Source organism: Pararge aegeria, chromosome 27, assembly GCF_905163445.1.
Source record: "Pararge aegeria chromosome 27, ilParAegt1.1, whole genome shotgun sequence".
NCBI classification, from domain to species: Eukaryota; Metazoa; Arthropoda; class Insecta; order Lepidoptera; family Nymphalidae; genus Pararge; species Pararge aegeria.
This window is the reverse complement of record NC_053206.1, coordinates 5,835,138-5,863,011: the sequence shown is the minus strand read 5'-3', so window position 1 is coordinate 5,863,011 and position 27,874 is coordinate 5,835,138. Positions and strand designations below refer to the sequence as shown.

The 27,874-nt window shown below is 37.0% G+C and overlaps 1 protein-coding gene across 1 annotated transcript; it reads right to left on the bottom strand.

Moving 5' to 3' along the window:
- Positions 1-5,306: 5,306 nt before the first annotated feature.
- On the bottom strand, positions 5,307-27,007 carry LOC120635839 (zinc finger protein 813-like). Its single transcript, XM_039907018.1, has 14 exons — positions 26,618-27,007; positions 25,316-25,435; positions 21,526-21,688; positions 21,077-21,315; positions 19,339-19,545; positions 17,383-17,480; positions 16,163-16,279; positions 14,651-14,761; positions 13,347-13,451; positions 11,525-11,737; positions 8,517-8,628; positions 8,079-8,192; positions 6,569-6,721; positions 5,307-5,480 (listed from the first exon to the last, which is right to left on the bottom strand). The coding sequence occupies exons 1-14, from the start codon at positions 26,747-26,749 to the stop codon at positions 5,331-5,333; spliced, it is 2,034 nt and encodes a 677-aa protein (XP_039762952.1). The 5' UTR covers positions 26,750-27,007; the 3' UTR covers positions 5,307-5,330.
- Positions 27,008-27,874: the final 867 nt, after the last annotated feature.

Below are 27,874 nucleotides of genomic sequence, written 5' to 3'. Positions count from 1 at the left end.
TTTTGTGTTTGTTGTTATATAGTACTAACTCTGTTTCAACATGTTGAAAAGTGGACGTATAATCAACAGCCAGTCACGCGTATTGGTTGTGAAGTTAAAGGAATACTTTGAACGAACGAACACTTTACAATACATAATAATATCAATCAAGTACTAATACAAACTTGAATTGATTTATCGTGAGTATCGAGTACAGAGTCTTATGGTTCCATAACTAGTTACGTCGCGATGACAAATGTCAAAACGGGCCTATTACATTTTTACGACTATAGTGTACACAATTTTGAGTTTTATAGCAAGTTCGATAAGTTCTATTTTACTCTAAAAAAAAAAACAATTATGAATTCGATATTTCCTCCAAGTGAAAACACAAAAAAAAAATTATTAAGCATTAAAAAAAAAAAATTGTGTCATTTCTTATTTCTAAAGAGTCTAATTTTAATATGGACCTTTGAAACTTAGATCCAAACTGCCATGTTTCCTACCAGATGGTGCTAAATTGGCTGTAAGACTTATAAAAAGGCATATATTATTTTCTGCATTGGCGGAATAGGAACCGTAGCTTAGTTAGTAATGTGTTAAGGTTGCGATCGACAGAGTCGCAGGTTCAAATCCTGTCTAAACAAATTTGATATTACCTCGCAAGTGTAGCTAAAAACATTTTCATAATAAGTATATTTTATCTAACTGTACAGTGTTTCTATACTCGAAAACATACTATTGTGAGGATACAATTGTTTTGCTAATGTGAATTATGAAGCCTATATAAACTCAGCAAGTTATTTTTTATGCTATCACCATCTCATAGCCACCTATTACCTATAAGGAACATAATTAACTTGTTAAATTGCAGAATATAATGCAAGTTTAAAAAGTACATAAACAAATGTATATGCTGTGAATGCTAAGTGCCTTTTATATTAGTAATAAAGTAAATTTAATATTAACAGTTAAATATAAATAAACGTAAATATTGAAACTCCATAACATAATGGTATTTTCACAATATAAATGAGCACAATATCATTTGTTGTCATACGGAGGCTTCTATATTAAATCTTTGTAAATTTAATCTGTGCTTTATGTTTTTTAAAGTTTGTTGCCTAAATAAATGATTAACAATTTATTTTAGAAGTATTTCATAGTCAGACAATAATTTTTTTTTTCTTGATAAAAATAGGTTTTCTTTCAAAAAGTAGATAAACAATTCAATTCAATTCTTGTTTATGGAAACTCAGTTCATGTCAGTTTTTTTTTTTAATTATTTTGTTATTCTTTGACTTCTGTCCATGAATATAGAAACTAAACGTATGGTTTTGCTCAGGAATAAAAAAAAAATCGGAATTCATTTGTTAATTAATATCTGTGATAAAATTTAACGTCAAATGTTAGCACAGCAAAGTCTGGAATCTATAGAAAAATTGAAGTTATACAGATTCCAACAGACTTTGTATATGCTATGGTGATATAACTAATGGATTAAAAAAAAATGTTTACTATTATATTCAAAGAATTGTGATCTTTTTTATAATTCATCTAAGATTTGAGACATACACTCTGTTAATCCAATTAAACATTTTATAATCCTCGGTGACTTTTATTTCGTCGAACAATGAGTGACCCATTTAATCTGTCACTAGTAAAAAAAAATGCATATTAAGTAAATGAAATTACTAGTTTATTGGTTAAGAAGCATCCTATGTAGAGTAACTGGCGCGGTGCGACGGCGTTTACATTTCAGTCAATTGCAGTCATCTTATACAGCAATAAAATTATTGGAATTGTCATTTAGTTTGATCAGCTGTTATGTGCTGTCCAAAATACTGTTTTTTTAACAATGTTATAGTAAAAAAAGTTATTCTGAATATTGCTTAAGTATTATTATAGTTCGGATGCATTGAAGGGGCTGTCAATGTTTAAAAAAAACGCTGTATTTTCATTAAATTAAAATAGGTATGCTATGTGCCAACCAGCTATGTTCATTAATAACTGCAATTTTTGAAAATATGTAATAGTATATAATAATCACAGACATGTTATTTACCTTAAGAACCTGTTACATCTTCTGTGTTATAAATTATAATAATTAAAATAAACGGTAGGTAATTAAGAAATATTTCGTATTTTTTTTTTATTTGCATGCTCTGAATTACAGTCATTTGAGAAAAGTTTGTATGCGGTTGTACTGTAAAGTGATTGAACATTTTTGTAATAAACATTTTTTTTTCGGAAAAATTGTTGATTTCATTTTACCTTATTGATTTTATTAAGTAAATAAATGAATATTTTATTAATAAAAAGTTATTTATTTATTTTCACCTTTATTATATGATTTAGAGATATTTTTTTCACACGTCAATTACATGGAAACACGAAATTAATAAGAATAACTGCTTTGTCTAATTTAGGACGATCATTTTGACAGCTCACAGAAGAGGGTGAGGTTTTCTATAATCTATAAACGGAACCTTTTCGATTATCTATTATTCCTGACTTGGATTCGTTGCGTGGCAATTATGGAGGGTAGAGGTAAGGAGAGTCATCTGTGTATATGAAAAAGTGTCGTCAAAATGTATTAAATTAGGATGGCGCCACATTTGCATCAGGGTAACTCTTAAAAGAAGCGCCAAATATAAATATTGTTAGAGTAGGCTTGAAAAATAAACAAGGAAGTATGGAGATACAAGGAAGTAAGGTTATATTTACCACAATATTTTGTACAACGTAAGTTGTTGAAATTCTCAATAATTAACTACTTTAGTCGATAATGACATTAAATTTTTTAACTCGGCATACTTCAATTCATCTACGATTGCTACATTCATACCATATCCTGTGCATCCACCAGCGCCATTGTGGAGGATTTTTGAACTGTTATTTAGCGCATACAACTGGACACTTTTTCAACTTTTCTCCCATATAAGATGACTCTCCTTACCTCTACCCTATGGAGGGTAGAGGTAAGGAGAGTTATTTTTCAATCCTACTCTAACAATATTTGGTTTGGCGCTTCTTTTAAGAGTTACCTTGATGCAAATGTGGCGCCATCCTAATTTAATACATTTTGACGACACTTTTTCATATACACAGATGATCCTCCTTACCTCTACCCTCCATAGTGGCAATGCTGCATGGTCAGAATATAATTTGATATTTAATTTTTTTTTAATTTAATTATTCCCACTGCAATATCCATGTATTACGTGGCATATGGGTCTACTCTCCCAATGAGAAGGGGTTAAGGCTGTTGTCCACCACGCTGGCCCAGAATGCCAATGCCAAAAAACTTGACGAGCTGGCATCTGCCAAAATTGACATCAGACAAAGCTTATGTGTCGCTGGATATAATTTTAAATGCCTATAGAATTTTCGGAACCGAAGGAATTTGAACCTGCGACTGGCAATCGCGGTATGATCGCTTTACTACTAAGTTACCGTACCACCGATGCCCATTTGATTATAATATGGTTTTTAGCAACTAGAATTACTATTGGGCTGAATTCATCAACATCCTATAACAGCCCATGGCTTGACAGAAGGCTTCTCCCGAAGGTTCTCAGATCTCTTGAGGAAGGTTACTGTTTTATTTCCAAGGAGCACTCGAAATAAAGACAGACTATTATTATTATTTTTTTATTTTTACAAAAGGAAAATAAAAAAATTATATATGTGAAAGTGGGTTTCTTTGTTTGTCCTACCTTCGCGCCTTAACTAAGCAAACAATCGACTCTACTAACTTTTTCGCGCAGAAAGGACGGAGAGTAACATAAGTTAATTTTTAACCTACGACAAAATTAAATTACCACAGGATTCATAACATAAATTCGTCATAATTCGTCTATTGAGTTAGATTAGGAGTATGGACTTAATAAACATATATTCGTCCCTTGACTGCAATCTCACCTGGTAGTGTGATAATGCAGTCTAACCTGTTACACCCCTAATGGGTTTTTACGCGACATTGCACCGGAATACTAAATCGCTTAGCGGCACGTCTTTGTCGGTGGGGTGGTATCTAGCCACGGCGGAAGTCTCCCACCAGACCAGACCAGAGAAAATTTGACAATTATAAATTCCCAAAAAATTATAAGCCCGGCGCGTATAAATCGTCCACAGTCCACCGGTATAGAAGGACTGACAGAACGCCTTAAATAAAGTACTCTTCGCGTCTGCTGTGCACCGGGCGAATCTGCGGGCAAGGATATTGCCCCTTACGGCCAAGGCCCGCCGTTTCCGTCAATATTCTCGTAGTTCCCTAGGTGGCTCGTGACAACGTGACCCAGATATTTAAATTTCTCGACCACTTTCTTTGTGACGGCCGATTGGCGCAGTTTGCAGCCACCGATTTGGGTTCGATTCCCACAACTGGAAAATGTTTGTGTGATGAACATGAATGTTTTTCAGTGTCTGGGTGTTTATATGTATATTCTAAGTATTTATTTATAAAAATATTTTTCAGTCATTTTAGTACCCATAACACAAGCTACGCTTATTTTGGGGCTAGATGGCGATGTGTGTATGGTCGTATATATATTTTCAGATGCCCACCATCGAGACATACGGTAGGAACATCGCGCGGCCGCTGTTTCGGAGCGTTTAATACCATCATCTCACTCTTTTTTGTGTTATATTTCAGCATAGCTTGACACATATGTCATCGATGTGGCAGCCAACACGTGTGCTATTGGATAGTGGATATTGGATAGAAGCAGGCGTTACTTTGCGGAAATCCACTTCGGTAGTTTCACTTAACTTTAAAGTCAACATCTCCCGATGATGCTCCGGTTTCGGAGCGAAACGTGCGTAGAGGGTGCATTGCCGAAGATCTGTTTGGTGTGGAGTATAAGGATTGAAGAAATTATAAATTACACCACACAGATTCTCTTGCTTTTCGTGGAGTATGGCAAATTAAGCTTAATTTTGATAATATAACACGTGTGCTACTTACTCAACCAGTTGGTCAACATATCGGTTGAACAGAAGTGGAGAGCTTAAACCACCTTGTCTCACTAGTGAGTCTATTAGTATTCTAAATTTAATTATTGTTTATTATACCATCCATTTCTTTAATTATATAGATTTTTTTTTTGTGAAACTTAAATACACTTTAATTAACTAGACTTTAAATGTATTAAATATCTTATTTCTATTGTAAGTGTAGTTTTTCTACAAACGAAGATTACATTTTTGAAAAGATTTTTGATCTTGTTACACCAAAGAAGTATAACTTCTAACGCGTGTACATGAGTACACAAGCGTTTTTTATTTTAAAAAACTACAAACATAACGCGGGAATAAAAAACAAGTGTTATACAAAGTGTTTATTTCATTCAGCTACTATGTACAATATCAAGAGGCGGCGGTACGTTCTGCGCCAGATTGCCGGCGATGTTCTGTTGGAAGTACTGCATCCGGTTCGCCAGTTCGATGCCCGGGTAGGGCTCCGGCTTCTTGGCTGCTACACGGGGCTGCTGGGAAATCTAAAAAATATCATCATACATCAAGAATCGTTAACTTAATAGTTATAAATGTGGCGTCAAGTCATTACTAATAATTAGTAGGTATTACGGGCTTCTTGTAACGTGAGACTTCTCTCACACCATGCCACCATACCTCACGTGCGCCAACTAAGGCGAGGGTTTTTTTACGTGGCGTGGCGTGCGTATTGCGTAGCTTTCAGTGGCGTGAGGTGGAATTGTTAATCGGCGTGGTATAAATTACTGTGGCGTGGCGCGAAGTATGGTGGCGTGACGTGAAATAGACGGCGGTTAATCTGTGGCGTGGCGTGAGAATATAAGGCAATGAGTCTGTTAGCTTAGCGATTGGATTAAGGTAGATTTTTGTGGCGTGAGGTGGCATTGTGTATGGTTTGTTAAAATTGATCGTGAATTCGTCACCCTGCTATCTCAAAGTTCGCCATTAGTTTGCATATGCAAACTAATGGCGAACTTTGAGAACGCGTGGCGTAAGGTGTCACTGTGTAAACTGACATAGCGTGGCGGAAGGTGGGGTTGCGTGGTTTGGAGAAAAGTGGGGAAGCTTGGGAGAGTGGGGTGGCGGGACAAGAAGAAAAGTAGGGTTGCATGGCGTAGCTTAAATTGGGGTGGCGTTGCATTGGGGAAAGTAAGGTGGCGTGGCGTAGCTTAAATTGGGGTGGCGTGGCATGGAGGAAAGTGGGGTGGCGTGGCGTGATATGGTTAGGTGGCTAGGCGTGGCTTGAAAGAACGTGGCGTGGCTTGCGGATAAAGATGGATGTCAGTGGCATGACGTATTGTGGCATTGCGTGTTGTGGCATGGCGTGGCATGGCGTGTTGTGGCATGGCGTATGGATTTACATGGTGATGATGTATGGCAAATGTGACGGGCTTGTAATTACGGACCCACCGTCAGCCGCTTGGTGTAATGCATCATCGTGGCGTGGCTTGCGGATAAAGATGGATGTCAGTGGTATGACGTATTGTGGCATTGCGTGTTGTGGCATGGCGTGGTGTGACATGGCGTGTAGTGGCATGGCGTATGGATTTAGATGGTGAGAATGTATGGCAAATGTGACCGGCTTGGCACCCACCTTCAGCCGCTTGGTGTAATGCATCATCTTAATATGCTTGTATATGGAGGTCTGCCAGCTGAACGTGGCCGGACAAAGCGGACACTTGAAGCTCTTCGACTCCGAGCGGTTGGTGTGCATCGCCCACACGTGGCCCTTCAGTCTCTTAACAGTCTGTGGACGTATAAAAGAAAACACGTGAGTAAACTCATGTACACGCGTAAGAAGTTATGCTTCTTTGGCGTAACGAGACAAAAACTTTTCAAAAATTTTATCTTACACCTTATTCTACGTTTGTAGATAAAACGACAATAACAATAGCAAATAGGTATGGTTTGAATTATTGAAAGTCAACTGTCAAACCTTTTTTTAGAAAAACTAAAATATCGACTATAGCTAACTTCACGGTGTCCGTTTTTGTGACGGTGTGCGCGCGCATCGTAACAATTTACTTTCACAATTTTTCCTTAAAGCGCCAAATGAAGTATAACTTAAAAAAAAAAAACGTGTGCTTGCTTATGTATACGTTTTAGAAGTTATACTTCTTTGTCGTAACAAGAAAGAAATCTTTTAAAAAATTGTATCTTTCGTCTTATCCTACGTTTGTAGAAAAAACGACACTGACAATAGAAAAAAGGTATTTAATACATTGAAAGTTTTACTATAACGCATGATCTAGTTATCTCATCATCGGACCACCAAGTTTCACTGAACATTCAAATTTGAGATTTTTGTACAATTGAATCAATTAAATCACCCGCAGACTTTGACAATTCAAAGTGTACACTGTCAAACCTTATAGCTAACTTCAGGGTGTCGGTATTATGTGACGGTGTGAAAAATTTACTATCATCATTTTTCCCTAACGCGCCAAAAGAAGTATCACTTCAAGGATGAATATTGCTTGTTTAGGTAAGAACATTTTAAAGTTAGCCTTTGACTGCAATCTAACGGGCTAAACTATTAGGGGTATAGCAGTTATATTAAACCCACACCCCTAATCGATTTCTACGCGACGTCGTACCGGAACGCTAAATCGCTTAGCGGCACGTCTTTGTCGGTAAGGTACTAGCCACGGTCGAGGCCGACCCACCAGTTCAGACCAGAGAAAATTCTGAAATTATGAATTCCCGAATTGCCCCTTCCGGTAATCGAACCCTAGATCTACTGTTTAAATACATAGCTCACTGTTGCGCCAGGGAGATCGTCAGAAGCCCGCAATCATAACCGGGTTTTTTTATTGTTATCAATATTTAATATGGTCAGTTAAAACTTTTTAAAAATCATAAGATTACTTACATACCTCATCAAATTACCAACTCACCTCATAAAGTAACTCGGATACCCCATAATATTACCAACACAAATCATAAGATTACTCACATGTCTCACAATACCAACTCAGCTCATATGATTACTCACATGTCTCATAATATTACCTACTTACCCCATAATATTACTCATATACCTCATAAAATTACCAACTCATCTCATAACATTACTAACATACCTCATAATATTACCAACTCACCTTATAAGATTTCCCGCATATCTCGCAAAGATGCTCACCGTCCGGTTCCCTCTTGTTTTTGCCCTCGTGTATATTATTCATATGTGCCACCATTATCTTGGCTGTTTTGAATGGCTGTGAAAATAGAAAAAAAAACAATAATCTATACTAATAATACAGCTGAGAAGTTTTTTTTGTATAAATGTGGTAATACTTGGACCAGACGGATTTGAAAATTTGATGCACTCCCATACGACCGTCGAAGTCACCGGGTTCGGCTCATTTTCTCGCTCAATAAAGTCCACTATAATTTATTTATCTACTCTAACGCATATTTAAGTATTAATGGTATGTTAGAGTATGTATTAGTAGAATTATTTTTTACATTTATCAATAGTATTGTTGCATTTGTGTAGTCTGGTTTATGTATTGGTATGTAGAAATTTAAATGTCACTTGCCTTAAAGCATATTGAGCACTGGTATTTGATGATTTTCAAGTGGTCCCAATCAATGTGATCGTTCATACACCAGCGGGTCGCGAACTTTTTGCCGCAAAAATGGCACGAGTGGCTGGAAACGAAAGAACTAGATTAAAAAAAAAACGAAAAATAGCTTATTATGTCTACTGCAGTTTGGTTGTATCGCAGGGATCGCTTTTAAGCGATAAGGCCGCCATTGTACTACTTAAATTGAATATATCATTTTATGTAGTTGTATACGTGTTTTTTGGTGTACAATAAAGTAAACTTTCTTTTTTTCTTATGCAATACGTGTGTGTGTTGAGTGACATCATCTTTTTGTTTTTAATTTTTTATTTATTTATTTAACACACAAAACTGATCATGACATAAAATAAACATAAGAACAACAACCAATAAAATTAAAACTAGCCACTCTCCTACTCTCTCCTAAATGGCAGTGCGTGCTAGTTAAGTGACATTATTCGTTTTTTTTTTTATTTAAATGCAAGGCGTAAACCTCCCTTTGCGTGGGCTAGATGGAAGACAAGGTATTTTATTATGATTAAATAACTTTTTATCTCGAAATATGAGCATTTGGGCTACCACGATTACGGGGTGAAGAGGGGGATTACGCATGCGCAGTAACGCCGATACAACTAATGCCACCTAGAGGCGAGTTGCTGAACTAAAGAGACAAGCGTGATATTTCAAAAAAGTTCCGCTATTCATCGATAGATGGCAAAACCAAAAAGTATCACGGTCAAATAGCTTAAAAAATATATATACATATTTATATATTAAAAAAATAACATGTGAGCCGTTACGGGACGCCTGGCAGATGTGAAACATCGAAATTGTACTCTGTAAATTATTGCAGATATTGCATAAGATAAAGCATTACAAATTTGTTTCACAAATAAAAAAAATAAAAAAATACAACCAAATGGATAACCACTCCTTTTTATAAGTTTAGTAATGACTGTTACAAAAATAATATTCATTTTTATTGTTACATACGAAATACTAATTTTTTTTGGCATGGCGACACAGGCCGTGGCCCGTGGCCTGTGTCGCCATGCCAAAAATCAGGTTTACCCTACGCCTATAGATGTTTCACGTCAAAAGGTTGGTTACGTCTGCATTCATATAAGAAACTGTGTAAAGTTATAATAAATAACTTAATTATTCCCTAAATTATAACAATATTGTATTTACTTGAATTTCAATACAGGATATAGTTTCAAACACGTGTTCTATTTTTAAATATCCCTACTTCATATTATAAATGTCAATGTAAGTTTGTTTGTTACGCTTTTACGCAAAAACTACTTAACCGATCCTGATGAAACTTTGTACACATATTCTTGGAAGTGTTAGAAGTAATATAGGATACTTTTTGTCCCGACATTAAGCTCGGTTCCTTTGGGAGAGGGAATGAGTGTTTAGACGATATTACACCATAACTCCGACAAATTAAAACCGATTTACATAATTATTTTTGTACTATAGAGGTTATAATATGTGTTTAATTTTGCCCAAACTGTGGTTGGAGGAAGAGGACAGAACTCCTTAGCGGACAGCAGCAAACCCCTCATTTAAGGCTTAGCGATACTGAATACTCTAATTTTTTTTAGATCTACAATAAAATTTAATGCCACATCAAAAAACAAAATCAAACGTAGACGAAGTCGCGGGCAACTTCTAAGCTAGTTATAGATATATTTTAATCGCTATGTAAAAGTGATATTTAATTGATAAACTTAATATAATATGATATATAAATATCATTTAACATCATACTTTGATGATTTGTAATGAAATAGTAAGATAATTGAAAGCTGTCAATAATCTTACTCATTCAACTATATAAAAAGGCGGAGCTCGAATGTGAGGGGATCATTTGTGTTTTGAATTTCGAAGTGAAATAAACGTCTTTTGTCGTTAAAGTTTATATAAAACGTAAGCTTACGGAAAAATCCTATAATAATATTAAGGATTACTTGAACAATAAAAAAGCTTGGGTGTGAATTGCTCTAGCTTAATATAAATTTACTGGAAGATGGTGATAACAAAAAAAAAATTACCCGGCTAAGTTTGTTCTGGGCTGTTCTTAGACCAGGGCGCGTTTGGAACCCTCGTAGCTTGAGATTTAAGTTGGCGAACAAAGTTATCACCATCCCCTTACAGTTATGTAAACATATATGTATGAACGCTTCATAAGTGCCTACATGAAAAAAGAAATTTTGTATTTGAATTTGAACTAGATAAAAAAAAAAAAAACAATAATATCTTATTATGTCTTCTCCAGTTTGGTTGTATCGCAGAGATCGCTTTTAAGCGATAAGGCCGCCATTGTAAAACTTAAGTTCAATGTCGTTTTAGGGGGCGTTCATAAAATACGTGACATTTTTAAGGGGCGGAGGGGGTCGAGTCAAATCTCATCTAATATTACGTTGGAGAGAGATTATAAATAAATAAATAATAATAAATATACTACGACAATACACACATCACCATCTAGCCCCAAAGTAAGCGTAGCTTGTGTTATGGGTACTAAGATAGCTGTTGAATATCTTTATGAATATAATACATATAAATACTTATAATATACAGATAAATACCCGGACACTGAAAAACAATCATGTTCATCACACAAACATTTTCCAGTTGTGGGAATCGAACCCACGGCCTTGGACTCAGAAAGCAGGGTCGCTGCCCACTGCGCCAATCGGCCGTCAAGATTATTGACAGCTGTCAATAATCTTACCCATTGAACGATATAAAAAGGCGGAGCTCGAATGTGAGGGGATCATTTGTGTTTTGAATTTCGAAGTGAAATAAACGTCCATTGCGAGCGTCTTTATAATCAAAAATTCAAATTCAAATTTCTTTTATTTCAAGTTAGGCCCAATATAAGCACTTTTGAAACGTCAAGTCTGTCCGTTTGTAGTGACTCTACCACCGGTTTCCAATATCTTGTTCTACCGTTATTTTCTGATGCTCACATGTACGAGTTCTCGTGCGCGTGTCGCTTGCTGAACCTCATATGATTGTTGTAGCAGTCCCGGCTCGAAAAGCTCTTCCCGCACTCCCGACACTGGTGGGTCGCCCCTTGCTCCTTCTCTCGGTGGTTGCGCATGTGGCGCGCCAGGTTCCGTTTCCACTGGAACAGCTTCCCGCAGACCACGCACGGGTACGAGAGCCCGTCGTGGATAACCCTGGAGAATTCAATAGTAGCTCTTAGTGACAGGTTTAGTAAATTTATTCAAGGTCACAGTCCAAGAAAGCGGTTTGACATTGGGTAGGTGCTCGACTCCCAGCACTCTAATGTTTGTGAGTTATGTGCGTTTTAAGTAATTAAAATATACAGGACTGATAGGTTTAATCTATATATTTAAGATCACAGTCCAATAGGAGCTCGACTTCACTTTTTTGGGGCCGAATTGGAATCCTCGCATTCTAACTTTTCTGAGTTATGTGCGTTTTAAGTAATTAGAATACACGTTTAATCTATTTATTTAAGATCACAGTCCAAGAAAGCGGTTTGACATTGGGTAGGAGCTCGCGTCCCAGCGCTCTGATGTTTCTGAGTTATGTGCGTTTTAAGTAATTAGAATATACCTCACAGGTTTAATCTATTTATTTAAGATCACAGTCCAATAGGAGCTCGACTTCACTTTCTTGGGGCCGAGTTGGAATCCCATCGCTCTAACGTTTCCGAGTAATGTGCGTTTTAAGTAATTAGAATACACGAGACAGGTTTAATCTATTTATTTAAGATCACAGTCCGAGAAAGCGGTTTGACATTGGGTAGGAGCTCGACTCCCAGCGCTCTAATGTTTCTGAGTTATGTGCGTTTTAAGTAATTAAAATATACAGGACTGATAGGTTTAATTTATTTATTTAGGATCACAGTCCTAGGAACCTCGACTTGACTTAGGGCCGAGTTGGAATCCCAGCGCTCTTACTTTTTGAGTTATGTGCGTTTTAAGTAATTAAAATATACATCACTGTATACATTGTTTTATGTACTTTTTGTGGTGTGCAATAAAAGTATATTCATTCATTCATTCATCACTGACAGGTTTGATCTTTTTATTTAAGATCACAGTCCAAGAAAGCGGTTACGCATTGAGTAGTAGTAGGCCGTGGGTTCGAATTCCACGACTGGAAAATATCTGTGTGACGAACATAAATATTTTTCGGTTGCGGGTGTATCTGTATATTATAAGTATATGTGTATAATATACATCAGTCATATTAATAACCATTACACAAGTTACGCTTACTTTGGGGCTAGATGGCGCTGTGTGTAGTATGGTAGTATATTGACGGCCGATTGGCGCAGTTTGCAGCGACCCTGCTTTCTGAGTCCAAAGCCGTGGGTTCGATTCCCACAACTGGAAAATGTTTGTGTGATGAGCATGAATGTTTTTCAGTGTCTGGGTGTTTATATGTATATTCAAAGTATTTATGTATATTATTCATAAAAATATTCATCAGTCATCTTAGTACCCATAACACAAGCTACGCTTACTTTGGGGCTAGGTGGCGATGTGTGTATTGTCGTAGTATATTTATTTATTTATTTTATTTATATTTATTTATATAGTTATTTAAAGGTGTGTGGAGTCCACCAATCCGCATTGGGCCAGCGTGGTGGACTAGCGCCTTAACCCCTTCTCATTCTCATTTTGGTGGGAGGGCACCCGTCATCCCACCAAAAATCACAGAAGGACGGTAACATTTGATCCGATGATGATGACGACGGTCCAACCTCCAAAACCTTGTGTTATCGAACAAACTCAAAAAAAAAACTTTACTTACACGTGTGCTCTGTAACTTTTCTTCGAGTGGAAAACTTTATCACAGCCCTTGCAAGGTATTGTTAGCTTTTCCTTTTGTTTCTCATCTTTATTCTGGGGAAGTATTCTGCAAGAAATAAAAGGATTTTATATGATAGGGTAATAAACCTATCAACCTTGATAAAATACCCTGAAAATAGCCGGGTTTTTTTTGCTATCACCATCTCACAGTCGATTAACATTTAGCTATGTAGTTAGAGCAATTAACCGTATTCCTTTGTTTTAGTCCTCTCACATGGCGGTAAATAAAGGTGAATTTTTTGTAATTTTAGAGGGTCAGATTCTCTAAAGTAATTAAAGTTTTCAAGAAAAGGATTATACAACGTGTAAATGAAACCCGAAATAATACTTCACATGCTCTCAGACTTATCTGTGAAACCGAACACCTAATCGTTTTTGAGTAAACAACTGCCGTAGTTTTTACTGAAAGAAATTAGATACAGCCCTGATATCGCATGCTAAATTAAAATCATGTGACTCATGTAACTTTATTAGGTACGCGTCGCGTAGCGTAGGTACTATGCGCGTGTCGGTTTTATATCTTCAATAGGGTTGTCACAAATAAACCATTGAAATATTTTTAAGGAAAAACAAATATTATTACTATTGATTTAATATTTTAACAGGGTGATTCCTTATAAAATATAGTTATGAATCCTTCAATATTATTTCGTAATTCTGTTACACGGTGTATAGCAGCATGTCTTCACTGGACTTTAATGAAGCATTATCCATGGAAGTAAGAGGCGACTACATTTATATGGATAATGTAGGCTATACCATTCTCAAAAGGCCTGATTCCATCTTGGGAATATAACGAAGAGTATACCCGATTAACTTTAATGTATGCTTATTATCTTATCTTATATATATATATATATATATATTTCTTGTGTGCGTGTGTATGTCACTGAACTCCTCCTAAACGGCTGGACCGATTTGAATGAATTTTTCGGTATGCGTTTGGGTGGCACCCTGGATGGTTTAGATTCACAAATCAGCCCGACAGATGGCGCTGGGGTCCGCTAGTATATATATATTTCTTGTGTGCGTGTGTATGTCACTGAACTCCTCCTAAACGACTGGACCGATTTGAATGAATTTTTTGGTATGCGTTTGGGTGGCACCCTGGATGGTTTAGATTCACAAATCAGCCCGACAGATGGCGCTGGGGTTCGCTAGTATATATATATATTTAATTTAGTAATTCGATGTTTAATATGTTAGTTTAGATTGAATGGTCTAATTATTTCTTTTTATACTCACTTGAGATGATATTTGAGGGTCATTTTGTTCGCAAAAACTTTACCACAGCAATCGCACTGCGGCTTCTCTTGATGTGTTACGTTTCTGTGGTACAAGAGTTTTGCCTTCGTGCTGGAAAAAAGCAAAAAAAGACATAGAGTTATTATATTGAGTAATCATCGTTTTTTTTATCCCACTACACGTTAGCCCTTGACGTATTTTATTATGCAGTCTAAAATGGTAGCGGGCTAACCTGTTAGGGAGTTTGGTAGTCATACCCCTAATTGGTTTCTACGCGACATCGTACCGGAACACTAAATCGCATCTTTGTCGGTAGGGTGGTAGCCACGGCCAAATCCTCACACTAGACCAGACCAGAGAAAATTTATTAATATAAATTCCAAAAGAATATAAGACCTGAGCGATTTGTCATGTTTATAGTACAAGAGGTGGTGACCTACCTGGGCGATTTGTCATGTTTATAGTACAAGAGGTGGTGACCTACCAGAGCGATTTGTCATGTTTATAGTACAAGAGGTGGTGACCTACCTGGGCGATTTGTCATGTTTATAGTACAAGAGGTGGTGACCTACCAGAGCGATTTGTCATGTTTATAGTACAAGAGGTGGTGACCTACCAGAGCGATTTGTCATGTTTATAGTACAAGAGGTGGTGACCTACCTGAGCGATTTGTCATGTTTATAGTACAAGAGGTGGTGACCTACCTGAGCGATTTGTCATGTTTATAGTACAAGAGGTGGTGACCTACCAGAGCGATTTGTCATGTTTATAGTACAAGAGGTGGTGACCTACCTGGGCGATTTGTCATGTTTATAGTACAAGAGGTGGTGACCTACCAGAGCGATTTGTCATGTTTATAGTACAAGAGGTGGTGACCTACCTGAGCGATTTGTCATGTTTATAGTACAAGAGGTGGTGACCTACCAGAGCGATTTGTCATGTTTATAGTACAAGAGGTGGTGACCTACCTGGGCGATTTGTCATGTTTATAGTACAAGAGGTGGTGACCTACCAGAGCGATTTGTCATGTTTATAGTACAAGAGGTGGTGACCTACCTGAGCGATTTGTCATGTTTATAGTACAAGAGGTGGTGACCTACCTGAGCGATTTGTCATGTTTATAGTACAATAGGTGGTGACCTACCTGAGCGATTTGTCATGTTTATAGTACAAGAGGTGGTGACCTACCTGAACGATTTGTCATGTTTATAGTACAATAGGTGGTGACCTACCTGAGCGATTTGTCATGTTTATAGTACAATAGGTGGTGACCTACCTGAGCGATTTGTCTTGTGTATAATACAAGAGTTGGTTACCTACCTGAACTATTTGTCATGTTTATAGTACAAGAGATGATGACCTTACTGAATGATTTGTCATATTTATAGTACGAGAGATGGTGACCTACTTTAACAATTATACATTCTTATAGTTTTATATGTTGACAGTACGAGAGCTGGTGCCCTACATTGAGGAATTGTCATGTTTATAGCACAAGAGATGTTGACCTACCTGAACGATTTGTCCGGACAGTCCGGGCAAATGTTGACCGATTCTATAGCGAATTTGGCACACTCGTGGGCAACCATGACCTTTTTCACTGTCGTCACTAAATTGCATTCGCGGCATCTGCAAAAAGGGATAAAATTATTTACGAGGAAATCATCGCGAGGCAACCTGCACGCCTGTGAGTTCTCCATAACGTTCTCAAAGGCGTGTCGAGTCCACGAATCCGCACTGGATCAGCGTGGTGGAATACGGTCTAAAACCATTTCTTTTTGTCGGAGATCCGTGCCCTGTAGTGGGCCCATGATTGGTTGATATCATGTTGATGGTGATTAGTACTAGACCTTTTTGTGATAGCAGCTGTGTTAAGTACTAGCGTCTTATTTATGCCGCTAACCAGCAATGCTGTGTTCCGGTCTGAAGCGCGTGGTTGCCGGTGTAATTACAGACTCATGAGGCTAACACCTGCGTCTCAGGTTGACGCGACGCCTTTGTACGACGTGTCAGGTATATTACCTGCCCATTACGGGTCTCTTCTCATAATGAGAAGGAATTTTCCCGCTGTCCACCACGCTGGCTAGATGCAGATTGGTGGACTCCACACACTCCACACACCTTCGAGAACATTGACGGCCGATTGGCGCAGTGGGCCACCCTGCTTTCTGAGCCAAGGCCGTGGGTTCGATTCCCACAACTGGACAATGTTTGTGTGATGAACATGAATGTTTCTCAGTGTCTGGGTGTTTATCTATCTTTATATATATATTTCTTGTGTGCGTGTGTATGTCACTGAACTCCTCCTAAACGGCTGGACCGATTTGAATGAATTTTTTGGTATGCGCTTGGGTTGCACCCTGCATGGTTTAGATTCACAAATCAGCCCGACAGATGGCGCTGGGTTCCGCTAGTATATTATAAGTATTTACGTATATTTTTCATATAATTCATCAGTCATCTTAGTACTAAAACACAAGCTACGCTTACTTTGCGGCTAGGTGGCGATGTGTGTACTGTCGTAGTGTATTAATTTATTATTTATTTATTTATTTATTTACTCTCAGGCATGCAGGTTTCCTCGCGATGTTTTCCTTCACCGTCGAAGCATGTGATATTTGAATTACCGAAAACGTACAGAACGTTTATTAGAGCGTAGCGAAGTCGAGCTATTAACCACTGGGCTGTCACCGCTTCAACAAATATATGATGAACTTAATTTTATCACTCACCTATAAGCGATGAGATGTAGCTTCTTGTGTATTTTTATATTGTCTTTTGTGATGAAGAACGCCTTGCATATATCGCATTGATAATCGTTTTCACTTTTCTGAAAAGATAAGGTATTATGTGTATCTGTAGATAAGGTAGACTTGTGGCGATCACTGTTAGTGTCATAAATGGATTTGCCCGTAATAAAGCACGCCGGGCTTATATTACCTTAGTCGCCTCGTACGACACCCGCGGGACATGCTGCCACATTACACAATTACATAATTGATTCTATACATCGGCATGCACCTCATACAACGCGAAAGCATTGCCTACCCATTTTTTTTTAATATAATTCAAATTCAAATTCAAAATTTCTTTTGTTCATGTAGGCCTATCACAGGCACTTATGAAACGTTCATACATATATGTTAACATAATTGTAAAGGGATGGTGATAACTTCGTTCGCCAACTTAAACATAAAGCTACGAGGGTCCCAAACGCGCCCTGTTCTAAGAGCCCACAGCAAACTTAGCCGGGTAAAATTTTTTTTTTATCACCATCTCACAGTAAATTTATATTAAGTTATGAAGCTAGAGCAATTCACGACCAAGCTTTTTTATCGTTTAAGTAATCCTTAATATTATACTTAATAGGATTTTTTTTTTTTTTATAACTCGTATAGTAGGAGGATTTTTCAATTTCACGTCACATTTATGCATACTCTGGTTGAAAGCGACATGCACGCTCTCAAAGCGACTCTATATACAACGTGTAAATGAAAACCGAAATAATACTTTTTTTTATATTAGGAGGGGAAAATCCTCATGGACATCCCTATGGATAGTGCCAGACTCCTACCGACTAAAAACCCCTCCTGCCTTCTAAACGTTAGTGTACCTGCCATTTGGCCTACCACTAACGTCGTTGTCCTACCGTCCTTCTCTTTCGTCCCTTTCCTTTACTTTTATTATCTCTTCCATGTACTTGTCTGAGACTTATCTGTGAAAGCCGAAAACCTAATAGTTTTTGAGTAAACAACTGCCATAGTTTTTACTGAAAGAAATCAGATACAGCCCTGACATCACATGCAAAAGTAAAGACTCGTGTCACATTATTAGGTACGCGTCGCATAGCGCAGGTAATATGCGCGTGTCAGTCTTTTACCTTCAATAGGGTTGTCACAAGTAAACCCTTAAAATATTATGAAGGAAAAACAAATATGTTTCTTTCGATATAATATTTTTACAGAGTGATTCCTTATGAAATATATTTATGCACCCTTCTAATGGAGATTGGCTAATAATAATGACGTCACTCTGTTATGGCGTACGGAGGTTCAGGCGAAATAAAGTTTATTGAAACCTATTACGGTGTACTTCACAGCAAACGTCCTGTGCATCTTATTTAAGGCATTTTAGATAACAATTGTGTATCTTAATGTATCACTTACTCATAAACTTCCCCACCATAAACGCATAGTTTCTAAGGGGATGGATAATTATGTTGGAAAAATATTTGTTACTTTTATTTTGAACAATAAATTAAAAAAAAAAAAAAAAAAAATCGGAGCAAGTTTCCTTCCGCTTATATGAATTTCACGTAGTTTTTTCCACATTTTAGATTCAGGTGCACCTCAGGCACTCTAGATAGCAAATATTTAAGTATACTTACTCAGCGGAGCATGTTCCCCGTTTTCGTGTCGCGGAGAGTGGCTAATAATGTTGACGTAGGGCAGATGGAGGTGTAGGCGAGATAAAATTAATTTAAACCTACTACTGTGTACTTAACTGCGTTGGAATCGTCCTATGCATCTTATTGAAGGCACTTTAGATCACAAATGTGTGTCTTAATGTGGAACTTACTCATCGGAGCACGTATCCCGTGTATGTGAATTTCACGTCATTTTTCAAATTTCAGATGCAGGTGCACCTCAGGCACTCTAGATAGCAAATACGTAAGTATACTTACTCACCGGAGCATGTTTCCCGTTCATATGCACCTCCATCTGCTTGGCGGTGTTGAACCCTATGAGGCAGTGCGCGCACTTGTTGCGCAGGCGCAGAAACGCCTCGCTCGCCGCGTCCGTCTGTCTGACGCGAAGCATTTCGTCTTCGTCCATTTTGTAAAGCTTCACCAGGTTCTCTGGAAGGTTCTTCAGCTTTCTACTGTTTATTTTAGCCTGCAATATAATAAATAAATAAATAAATATACTCAGACAATACACACATCTCCATCTAGCCGCAAAGTAAGCGTAACTTGTGTTATGGGTACTAAGATGACTGATAAATATTTTTACATATTTTTGAGTTATATTAATTCTATAAGACTTTATTTTATATGATCAAAATGTCAATCTATTTAAAAATATTCTATGTTGGCTTATATCGGGCTGGAACTCCAGAAGAACCGTATAATATTTTTGTACCATAAAATGATTTTTTTGTGTCATCTGTTTTGTGTTATGTCAATTGACGGCCGATTGGCGCAGTTTGCAGCGACCCTGCTTTCTGAGCCCAGGGCCGTGGGTTCGATTCCTACGACTGGAAAATGTTTGTGTGATGAGCATATTCTAATTATTTATGTATATTATTCATAAAAATATTCATCAGTTGTCTTAGTACCCATAACACAAGCTACGCTTACTTTGGGGCTAGATGGCGGTGTGTGTATTGTCGTAGTATATTTATTTATTATTATCCTAATATCCTTTTTGAGATATTTCGATGCGTGTGTAAACGGTAAACGTTACGCCAAAATGACGGACACAAGTCAAAATTGTCGGAATATGTTTTTTAAAGTTTTAAGAACTGTCCGCGACAATATAAACTAATTTTTAAGATTGACTCATACGCGGACGAAGTAGCGAGTCGGGACCTTATATTTAGGGACAGTTGATTTCTGTATATCCAAGTATATTATAAGAATAATATAAGCTTTACCTATTGTGCAGATGTAATGTAACTTGTACCTATATTTTATTGAACAATACTTTTTTTTAAATATTTTTATTATTTATTATTTTAATTATCCTATTCCAGATTAAGTGAAATCCAAAAAAATCAAATATCATAAAAATCGGTCCAGCCATTCTTGAGCTATAATAGTACAACTAACACAACTTTATTTTATATCTATAGATAGTTATAATAAACAATTAAACATCCAGACACTGAAAAACAATTATGTTCTTTACAAAAATCGTGGTTACTACACGATTGATGAATTCCTTAACGACAAGGCTGCTTGGAAGCAGGCCACTCCGCTCTCATCTCTCACAGAACAGAAAAATTCTAAAGATTGTTAAACTTTAAAATGATGTTGGAAAAGAGCAATCTGCTGAGTTTCTTGCCGGCTCTTCTCAGTGGAATCTGCCTTCCGAACCGGTGTTAGAGTCACTACAAATACTCTGACTTGACGTTTCAAAAGTGCTTAGAAGTGCAAAATTCATTTTGGATTTTGAATTTTTTTTTTGAAAAACATTTTCCAGTTGAGGGAATCGAACCCGCAGCCTTAGATCCGGAAATAAGGCCAATCGGCCGTCTGCTATTTACAATATACTAGGATTAAATGCAACAAAATACTTGATGTTCCCTTTTTTGATGATGGTAACAAAAAGTAAGTTAGTTTCAAGACGCATCTCGAAAATTACTAAAACGTTGTATTGGAAGTTGGTAAAGATTCGTCGATGTTTTAGTAACACCAAAACCAACCTTTTCCAGTTTCCGTTTAACCTTCTTCCTGTCAACTTTCTTTTTTCTACCTCTCTTTCTCTTCTTGCCATCTTCAGTCTTCAACTTGGATAGAACTAGGTCATCTTCCGAGCTCTGCTGGGTGTGATCCTGTGAGTACTCGTCCACACTGAATTGGAATATATCCGACTGAGTCTCTTCGAACTCTTCTTTTACTTCTACTTCAGCATTATCTAGCTCTTGGATTTTACTATGAATTTCTGTAAATAATCATTATTATTAGAGAGAGAGAGAAAGCGAGAGTGAATGAGAGATATATGCCGTGTTTGTGAAAGAGAAAGTGTGATAAGAGAGGCTGTGATTGAGAGAGACAGTTTGAGTAAGAGTCACAGAGAGAAAGAGTGTGTTTGAGAGAGTGACTCATCCAAAGTATACTTTAACAAGGTTTCGGCTGAACTAGGAAAACTTACCTATCGCCTGTTCAACATTTTCAGTCTTTTCAACCTCATACTTTATTTCTTCCACTGGAGTTACAAACTTGGGGGGTAGTTCAGAGGAAATTTCAAAGGTTTTGGATGAAAGTCTCTGCACTGCATGACTAGATAAATCGGTGGGCGAGTTCAGAAAGAATTGCTGGAAACAGAGCATTTTTTACTTTCATATACAAATTTCTATATGACCAGGATTTCAAAAACCACGGATGTCAACTGACAATGCTAAAATCATTAAATTCATTTATAAAATACTGGCTGTTGCCCGCGACTTCGTCTGCGTTTGTTTTTCGAAAGACATGTGGGATTCGATTTAGGTGTAATTCTACGCACTTTATGTATTTAGCATAGGTAAGCCTTAAATGACGGGTTGGCTGCCGTCCGCTGAGGAGTTGTGTCTTCCATCTCCAACCCCTCATTCATTAGATCTACACGAAATTTGGGCAAAATTAAACAGACATTATAACCTCTAAAGTACAAAAGTTATGGTTTAAAATCATCAAACACCTTCTTCCCCTCACCCAAAAGAACTGAGCTTAATTTCGAGATAAAAAGTATCCTATATTAATTCTAATACCTTCAGAAATATGTGAACAAAGTTTCGTGATGATCGGTTTAGTAGTTTTTGCGTGAAAGCGTAACAAACAAACTTACATTCACATTTATAATATTAGTAGGGATAGGGATAGGGATAATGGTAGCAAGAATGTATACTTGATAGACATGATGACGGTAACAAAGAATCGCTAAAATACTACATTATTATTAGGCATACATTGGGGCAAATAAAAAACTAACTTATGACATTAGTTGCTTTAATAGTATTGATTGGAACCTTACTTTTTGACAGTCACCTTTTATTGTTATGAGGTACACAAAACAGGTAATAACTAAACGTAGATTTAAATATAAGTTATAACAAGCTTTGTTCTAAGTATACGTGACATTGGCGAAATACAAAGTGCCGATATGGCAAACCTAGAAGCCAAAAAAAAGCAAAAGAAGAAGAAAAAGTAAGTCGACGCCTGACGGAAATACACTGCAATGTACACTAAACTGAGAATCGGTGTTTCCAATGTCTTGAGCCGTAACATCCTGATGCCTTGGGAACACGTATTTTTATTTATATTATAAATAAATAAGTATACTACGACAATACACACATCGCCATCTAGCCCCAAAGTAAGCGTAGCTTGTGTTATGGGTACTGAGATAGCTGATGAATATTTTTATATGAATATAATACATATAAATACTTGTAATATACAGATACACACCCAGACACTGAAAACCAGTCATGTTCATCACACCAACATTTTCCAGTTGTGGGAATCGAACCCACGGTCTTGGAGTCAGAAAGCAGGGTCGCTGCTCACTGCGCCACTCGGCCGTCGATATTTATATTTAAACTGAGATTTGTATATATTTTCAATAAATAAAACTTTACAATCTAGCGATCCGCCATGACAGCTGAAACGATGAATTCAAAATTAAGACGTCACTTCTACATAAACTTAATATTGTACCGCCTGAACTTCGAGAATCTATGCGTATATAAAGTATTTTCTGCCTTTAAACGATTAGTTTCTATGTTTTCTGTTATTAATACCAAAACCAATAATCTTTAGCTATGGACTCACTAAAGCTATAATTTGAGTATGACGTCACGAATGCAGCCATGACAGTCGGCGTTTTCGCGGGAAATATTTATAAATATAATTAGCAACTTTTATCAACAAAACCTTTATTTTTTTTATTCCACTACAAGTTAGCCCTGGACTTCAATCTCACCAGCGGACCAACCTGTTGAGGAGTGGGAATAATGGGTATAGTCATACCCCTTATCAGTTTCTGCGTCGAGGAACACCAAATCGCTCAGCGGCACGTCTTAGTCGGTAGGGTGGTAACTAGCCACAGCCAAAGCCTCCCACTAGACCAGAGAAAATTCAGAAATTATAAATTCGCAAATTGCCTCTGTGGGGAATCGAACCCTGGACCTCCTACTTAAATTCACAGCGCTCACCGTTGCACCGGAGGTTGACCAAATAACATTTTTTCTGAAAAAATTACTATTTTCTAGATACTTCAAAACATAGGGCAAGTTTTTCAAAATAATTCATTAGGCCTATTCAGACGTGTATTGTACCTACGGTAATGTCGGTGTGTCTATTGTATATCAAGAAACACATACTATGTTAACATAAACTATGACTATTCCATGCATTCATATTGGACGGCCGATTGGCGCAATTTGGAGCGACCCTGCTTTCGGAGACCAAGGCCGCGGATCCGATTCCCACCACTGGAAAATGTTTGTTTGATGAGCAAGAATGTATTTCAGTGTCTGGGTGTTTATATGTATATCATAAATATTTATGTATATTATTCATAAAAATATCCATCAGTCGTCTCAGTACCAATAACACAAGCTACGCTTACTTTGGGGCTAGATGGCGATGTGTTCAGTGTCGTAGTATATAGTATATATCCCTACTTTATAAATGTCAATGTAAGTTTGTTTGTTACACTTTCACGCAAAAACTACTTAACCGATCCTCATAAAACTTTGTACACATATTTTTGGAAGTGTTAGAAGTAATATAGGATACTTTTTATCCCGACATTATATATATCCATTCGGATAGTCAGGCAGCACTTTCTGCTCTATCTTCTGAGGTTCTAAACTCAAAGCTGGTAGAAAACTGCAGACAATTACTGAATACTCTGGCGCTAACAAACAGGGTCATTCTACGCTGGGTTCCTGGCCATAAGGGGATCATCGGTAACGAAATGGCCTATGAACTTGCAAAGTCAGGCGCTTTGGAGAAGCAAATTGGCCCTGAGCCGGTCTGCGGAATACCCAAAAGCCTGGCGCAACTCACCCTACAAACCTATTGTAATTACCACACACTCATTCGCTGGAGACAACTCCAAGGAATGAACCATTCTCGAGCGCTAATAAGACCATTCAACAAAAGGGCCGCCTCTGAGGCATTAGCACTCAACAGAAAAAACCTATGCATACTAGTGCGAGCGCTTACGGGGCACTGTGGGCTTAATAGACACATGTTCAACCTAAAGCTGCAGGACACAGATCTATGTAGACTCTGTAAGGAGGCTGCGGAGACGCCGCTGCATTTGATCTGTTCCTGCCCCGCGCTGATGCATAAACGCAGCACTCTTTTGGGGAAACACATAATACAACCAGAGGATGCTAAATTTCTTCCAGCAAGGAAAGTGCTGCTTTTCCTGAAGGCGACCAACGCTTGCTGGGAGATCTAGACAGCGGCGTCACAATAGATCGTAGCCGGTCGACGTGACACCAGGGACCAGACGAACCTGAGCCGCAAGCAGAAGAAGAAGATACCGACATTAAGCTCGGTTCCTTTGGGAGAGGGGATGAAAGTGTTTGACGATTTTACACCATAACTCCGACAAATTATAACCGATTTAAACCATTATTTTTGTACTATAGAGGTTATAATATGTGTTTAATTTTGCCCGAACTGTGGTTGTAGATTGAGAACAGACCTCCTCAGCAGTCAGCAGCAAACCCCTCATTTAAGGCTTAGCGATACTGAATACTTTGATTTGTTTGAAATTAAAAAAACAAAATCAAACGCAGACGAAGTCGCGGGCAACAGCTAGTATAGTATAAATATTTCATTACATTAAAACAAAAAAAATTAAATGTTGTTAATACAAAGTGCAATAAAGACATTAAATTTGTATGAATCTTGCAATGTAATGCCGTACATTCATTACTAACCTTTTCAGAATACTCAATCAATATACCGAAGGACTTAATTATTTGCCGTCTAAACCTCATAACATTCTGTGTATGGGCCAGGCATTCCCAGCACACCTGAATCGATAAGCCATCAGGCACCTGGAAGAAAAAAAATTACTTAATAATAAAGCTTTATTTATCCTATCCAATCAAACTTTATAATATTTAAAATCAAGCTTAAGATGGATGGATGGATGGATGGTTGGATGGGTGGATGGATATGGATTGATTGATTGATGGATGGATGGATAGATTCAATTCAATTTTATTTATTTGCTGATACAGGTAAATAGGTGTTACAGGAAAAAAAACTATGCAGATCTTAACTGTACCACGCCAAATTGGCATGCAAATTGTTGTCAGGTTAGTATTTAAAATTTTAATCGATGGTACTACTAGGTACTATGATGATAGTACTTGGCTGTGGCTAGTTACCACCCTACCGATAAAGACGGAACTGGGGTTTTTTCTCTTAAAAGCTGAAGTGATTGTAATGAGCAAGCATTTATGACCATTTGTTTAGGCGTAGGAAGGTCATATGCAAATTTCTGAATGGACCTAAATGTAAGAAAGTTTAAACTCTAAGAATGCCAGCACACAGTTTATATTTTTAACAATGGTTTTTAATACACATATAAACATTTTCAACATTTACAACATTTTCTAAAAATGAATCCTAGCTAAATCGATTTATCGCCTCGAAAACCCCTGTATACTTAATTTCATGAAAATCATTGGAGCCGATTCCGAGATTCCAATTATATATAAACAAGAATTGCTCGTTTAAAGATATAAGATAAGATATACAGAATATTGTCAAAAATATTGACGTTTGTGTGAGTAGCCTAAGGTTTTTTGCAGTCTTTTTTTCGGCGTCAAGAGAGAGGAGGTACCTTGCTCCTGCGAGACGATTTTTAATACTAGCTGGACAGAAATAACTTTTAAATCTAACACCATTTGCTAAAGTTAACTATGGCTGTTGCTTTTTTTTAACTGAACAGAATTTAATAGAAATTTAAAGTAAACTCAACAACCTACAATGTCCTTGAAACCTGTTGGAACTTGTTTTTAAAAAAAGGAACAAAAATATATTCTTCTATCATGGCCGATCTAAAGGTTTTTGTTCTCAACTTTACAAACAAAGCAAAAACATGACTGAAAAGTATGTTTAGAATAATCGTAACACGTAATTTAGATGTTTTTACAATGAATTGGGTAACTTCTAATATTTGTACATGTATTATTTGCCGTAAAACATGCACGTTAAGTTAAATTCCTTACATCGATATTTCCTAAAATCTTGTAGCACCGTTTCACTTCGTCGTTGTAAAACATTTTTCTGTTGTAATTAAGACATCCCACACATATTCCGTTTACATTGTATCCCTCAATATTAATGTTTATTTCACCCATTTTGTACAAAATTATTTTATCAATAAAGGAAGCTTCATTCCTTTCCTTCGGCCATTTTCTGGTTTCTTCGTTTTTGACTTTTGATTTGACAGTTGACTAATGTCATTTTTTCCGTACTCTTTACTGTGGAGAAAAAGCAAAGGTATATTATCGCACAGCCAAGTATTAATGTCAAGTCGATAGTGCAAGTTAAGGCGAACGCACATTACTCAAATTTTTTGTGTTAATTAAAATTAGAGATCTTAGCCATCAGTTTTGAATTAAGAGTATTTGATGTAGTCCTTCATTATGTATTTATATCTTTTATAGATGCATAAATCTATTTTTAGATTATTAGTATTATCTCAATGAGGATACAGATACTATAGTCGTAAAAATATAATAGGCCCGTTTTGACATTTGTGCAAGACCATAGAATGTAACTTGGAATGAAACTGAAAGAAACAATAAAATAAAAATCAATTACATACAGTGTTTTAAAAAATACGTAAATTTTTTTGCGACGTTAAATAATATGAAAGAATATATCGCGAGTATTCTTTTTGCGCTTAATTTATCGTAGCATGCAATTTATAATTGTTGCGAAACGTTCCGAAAACAGTTACGTTCTTAGTCTTTTTTTTTTTTATACTAGAGCTGTAACCATTTTTTTACTGAATATCGAAATTAAATATTGTGTAGTAATCTTAACTGCAAAGAATGAGCTTGGTTCTCAAAATGGGTTCTAAATAATGAGTCTGGGTTGATGTATCTGACCAAACGGCACATGACTGAAGCGTCCCCGCGCGCACTGCGCAGTTTTTCGTTCCTCATCTTGTAAAGTTGACTGTGCGCTCGTTTAAGTTTGATATATATTGTTTACTATTACGTTAACTATGGCTCTTCTATTTTGGACATTAATTTAAACATAGTGATTTGACTCGATTTTTGTGTTTGTTGTTATATAGTACTAACTCTGTTTCAAAATGTTGAAAAGTGGACGTATAATCAACAGCCAGTCACGCGTATTGGTTGTGAAGTTAAAGGAATACTTTGAACGAACGAACACTTTACAATACATAATAATATCAATCAAGTACTGATAAAAACTTGAATTGATTTATCGTGAGTATCGAGTCCCGAGTC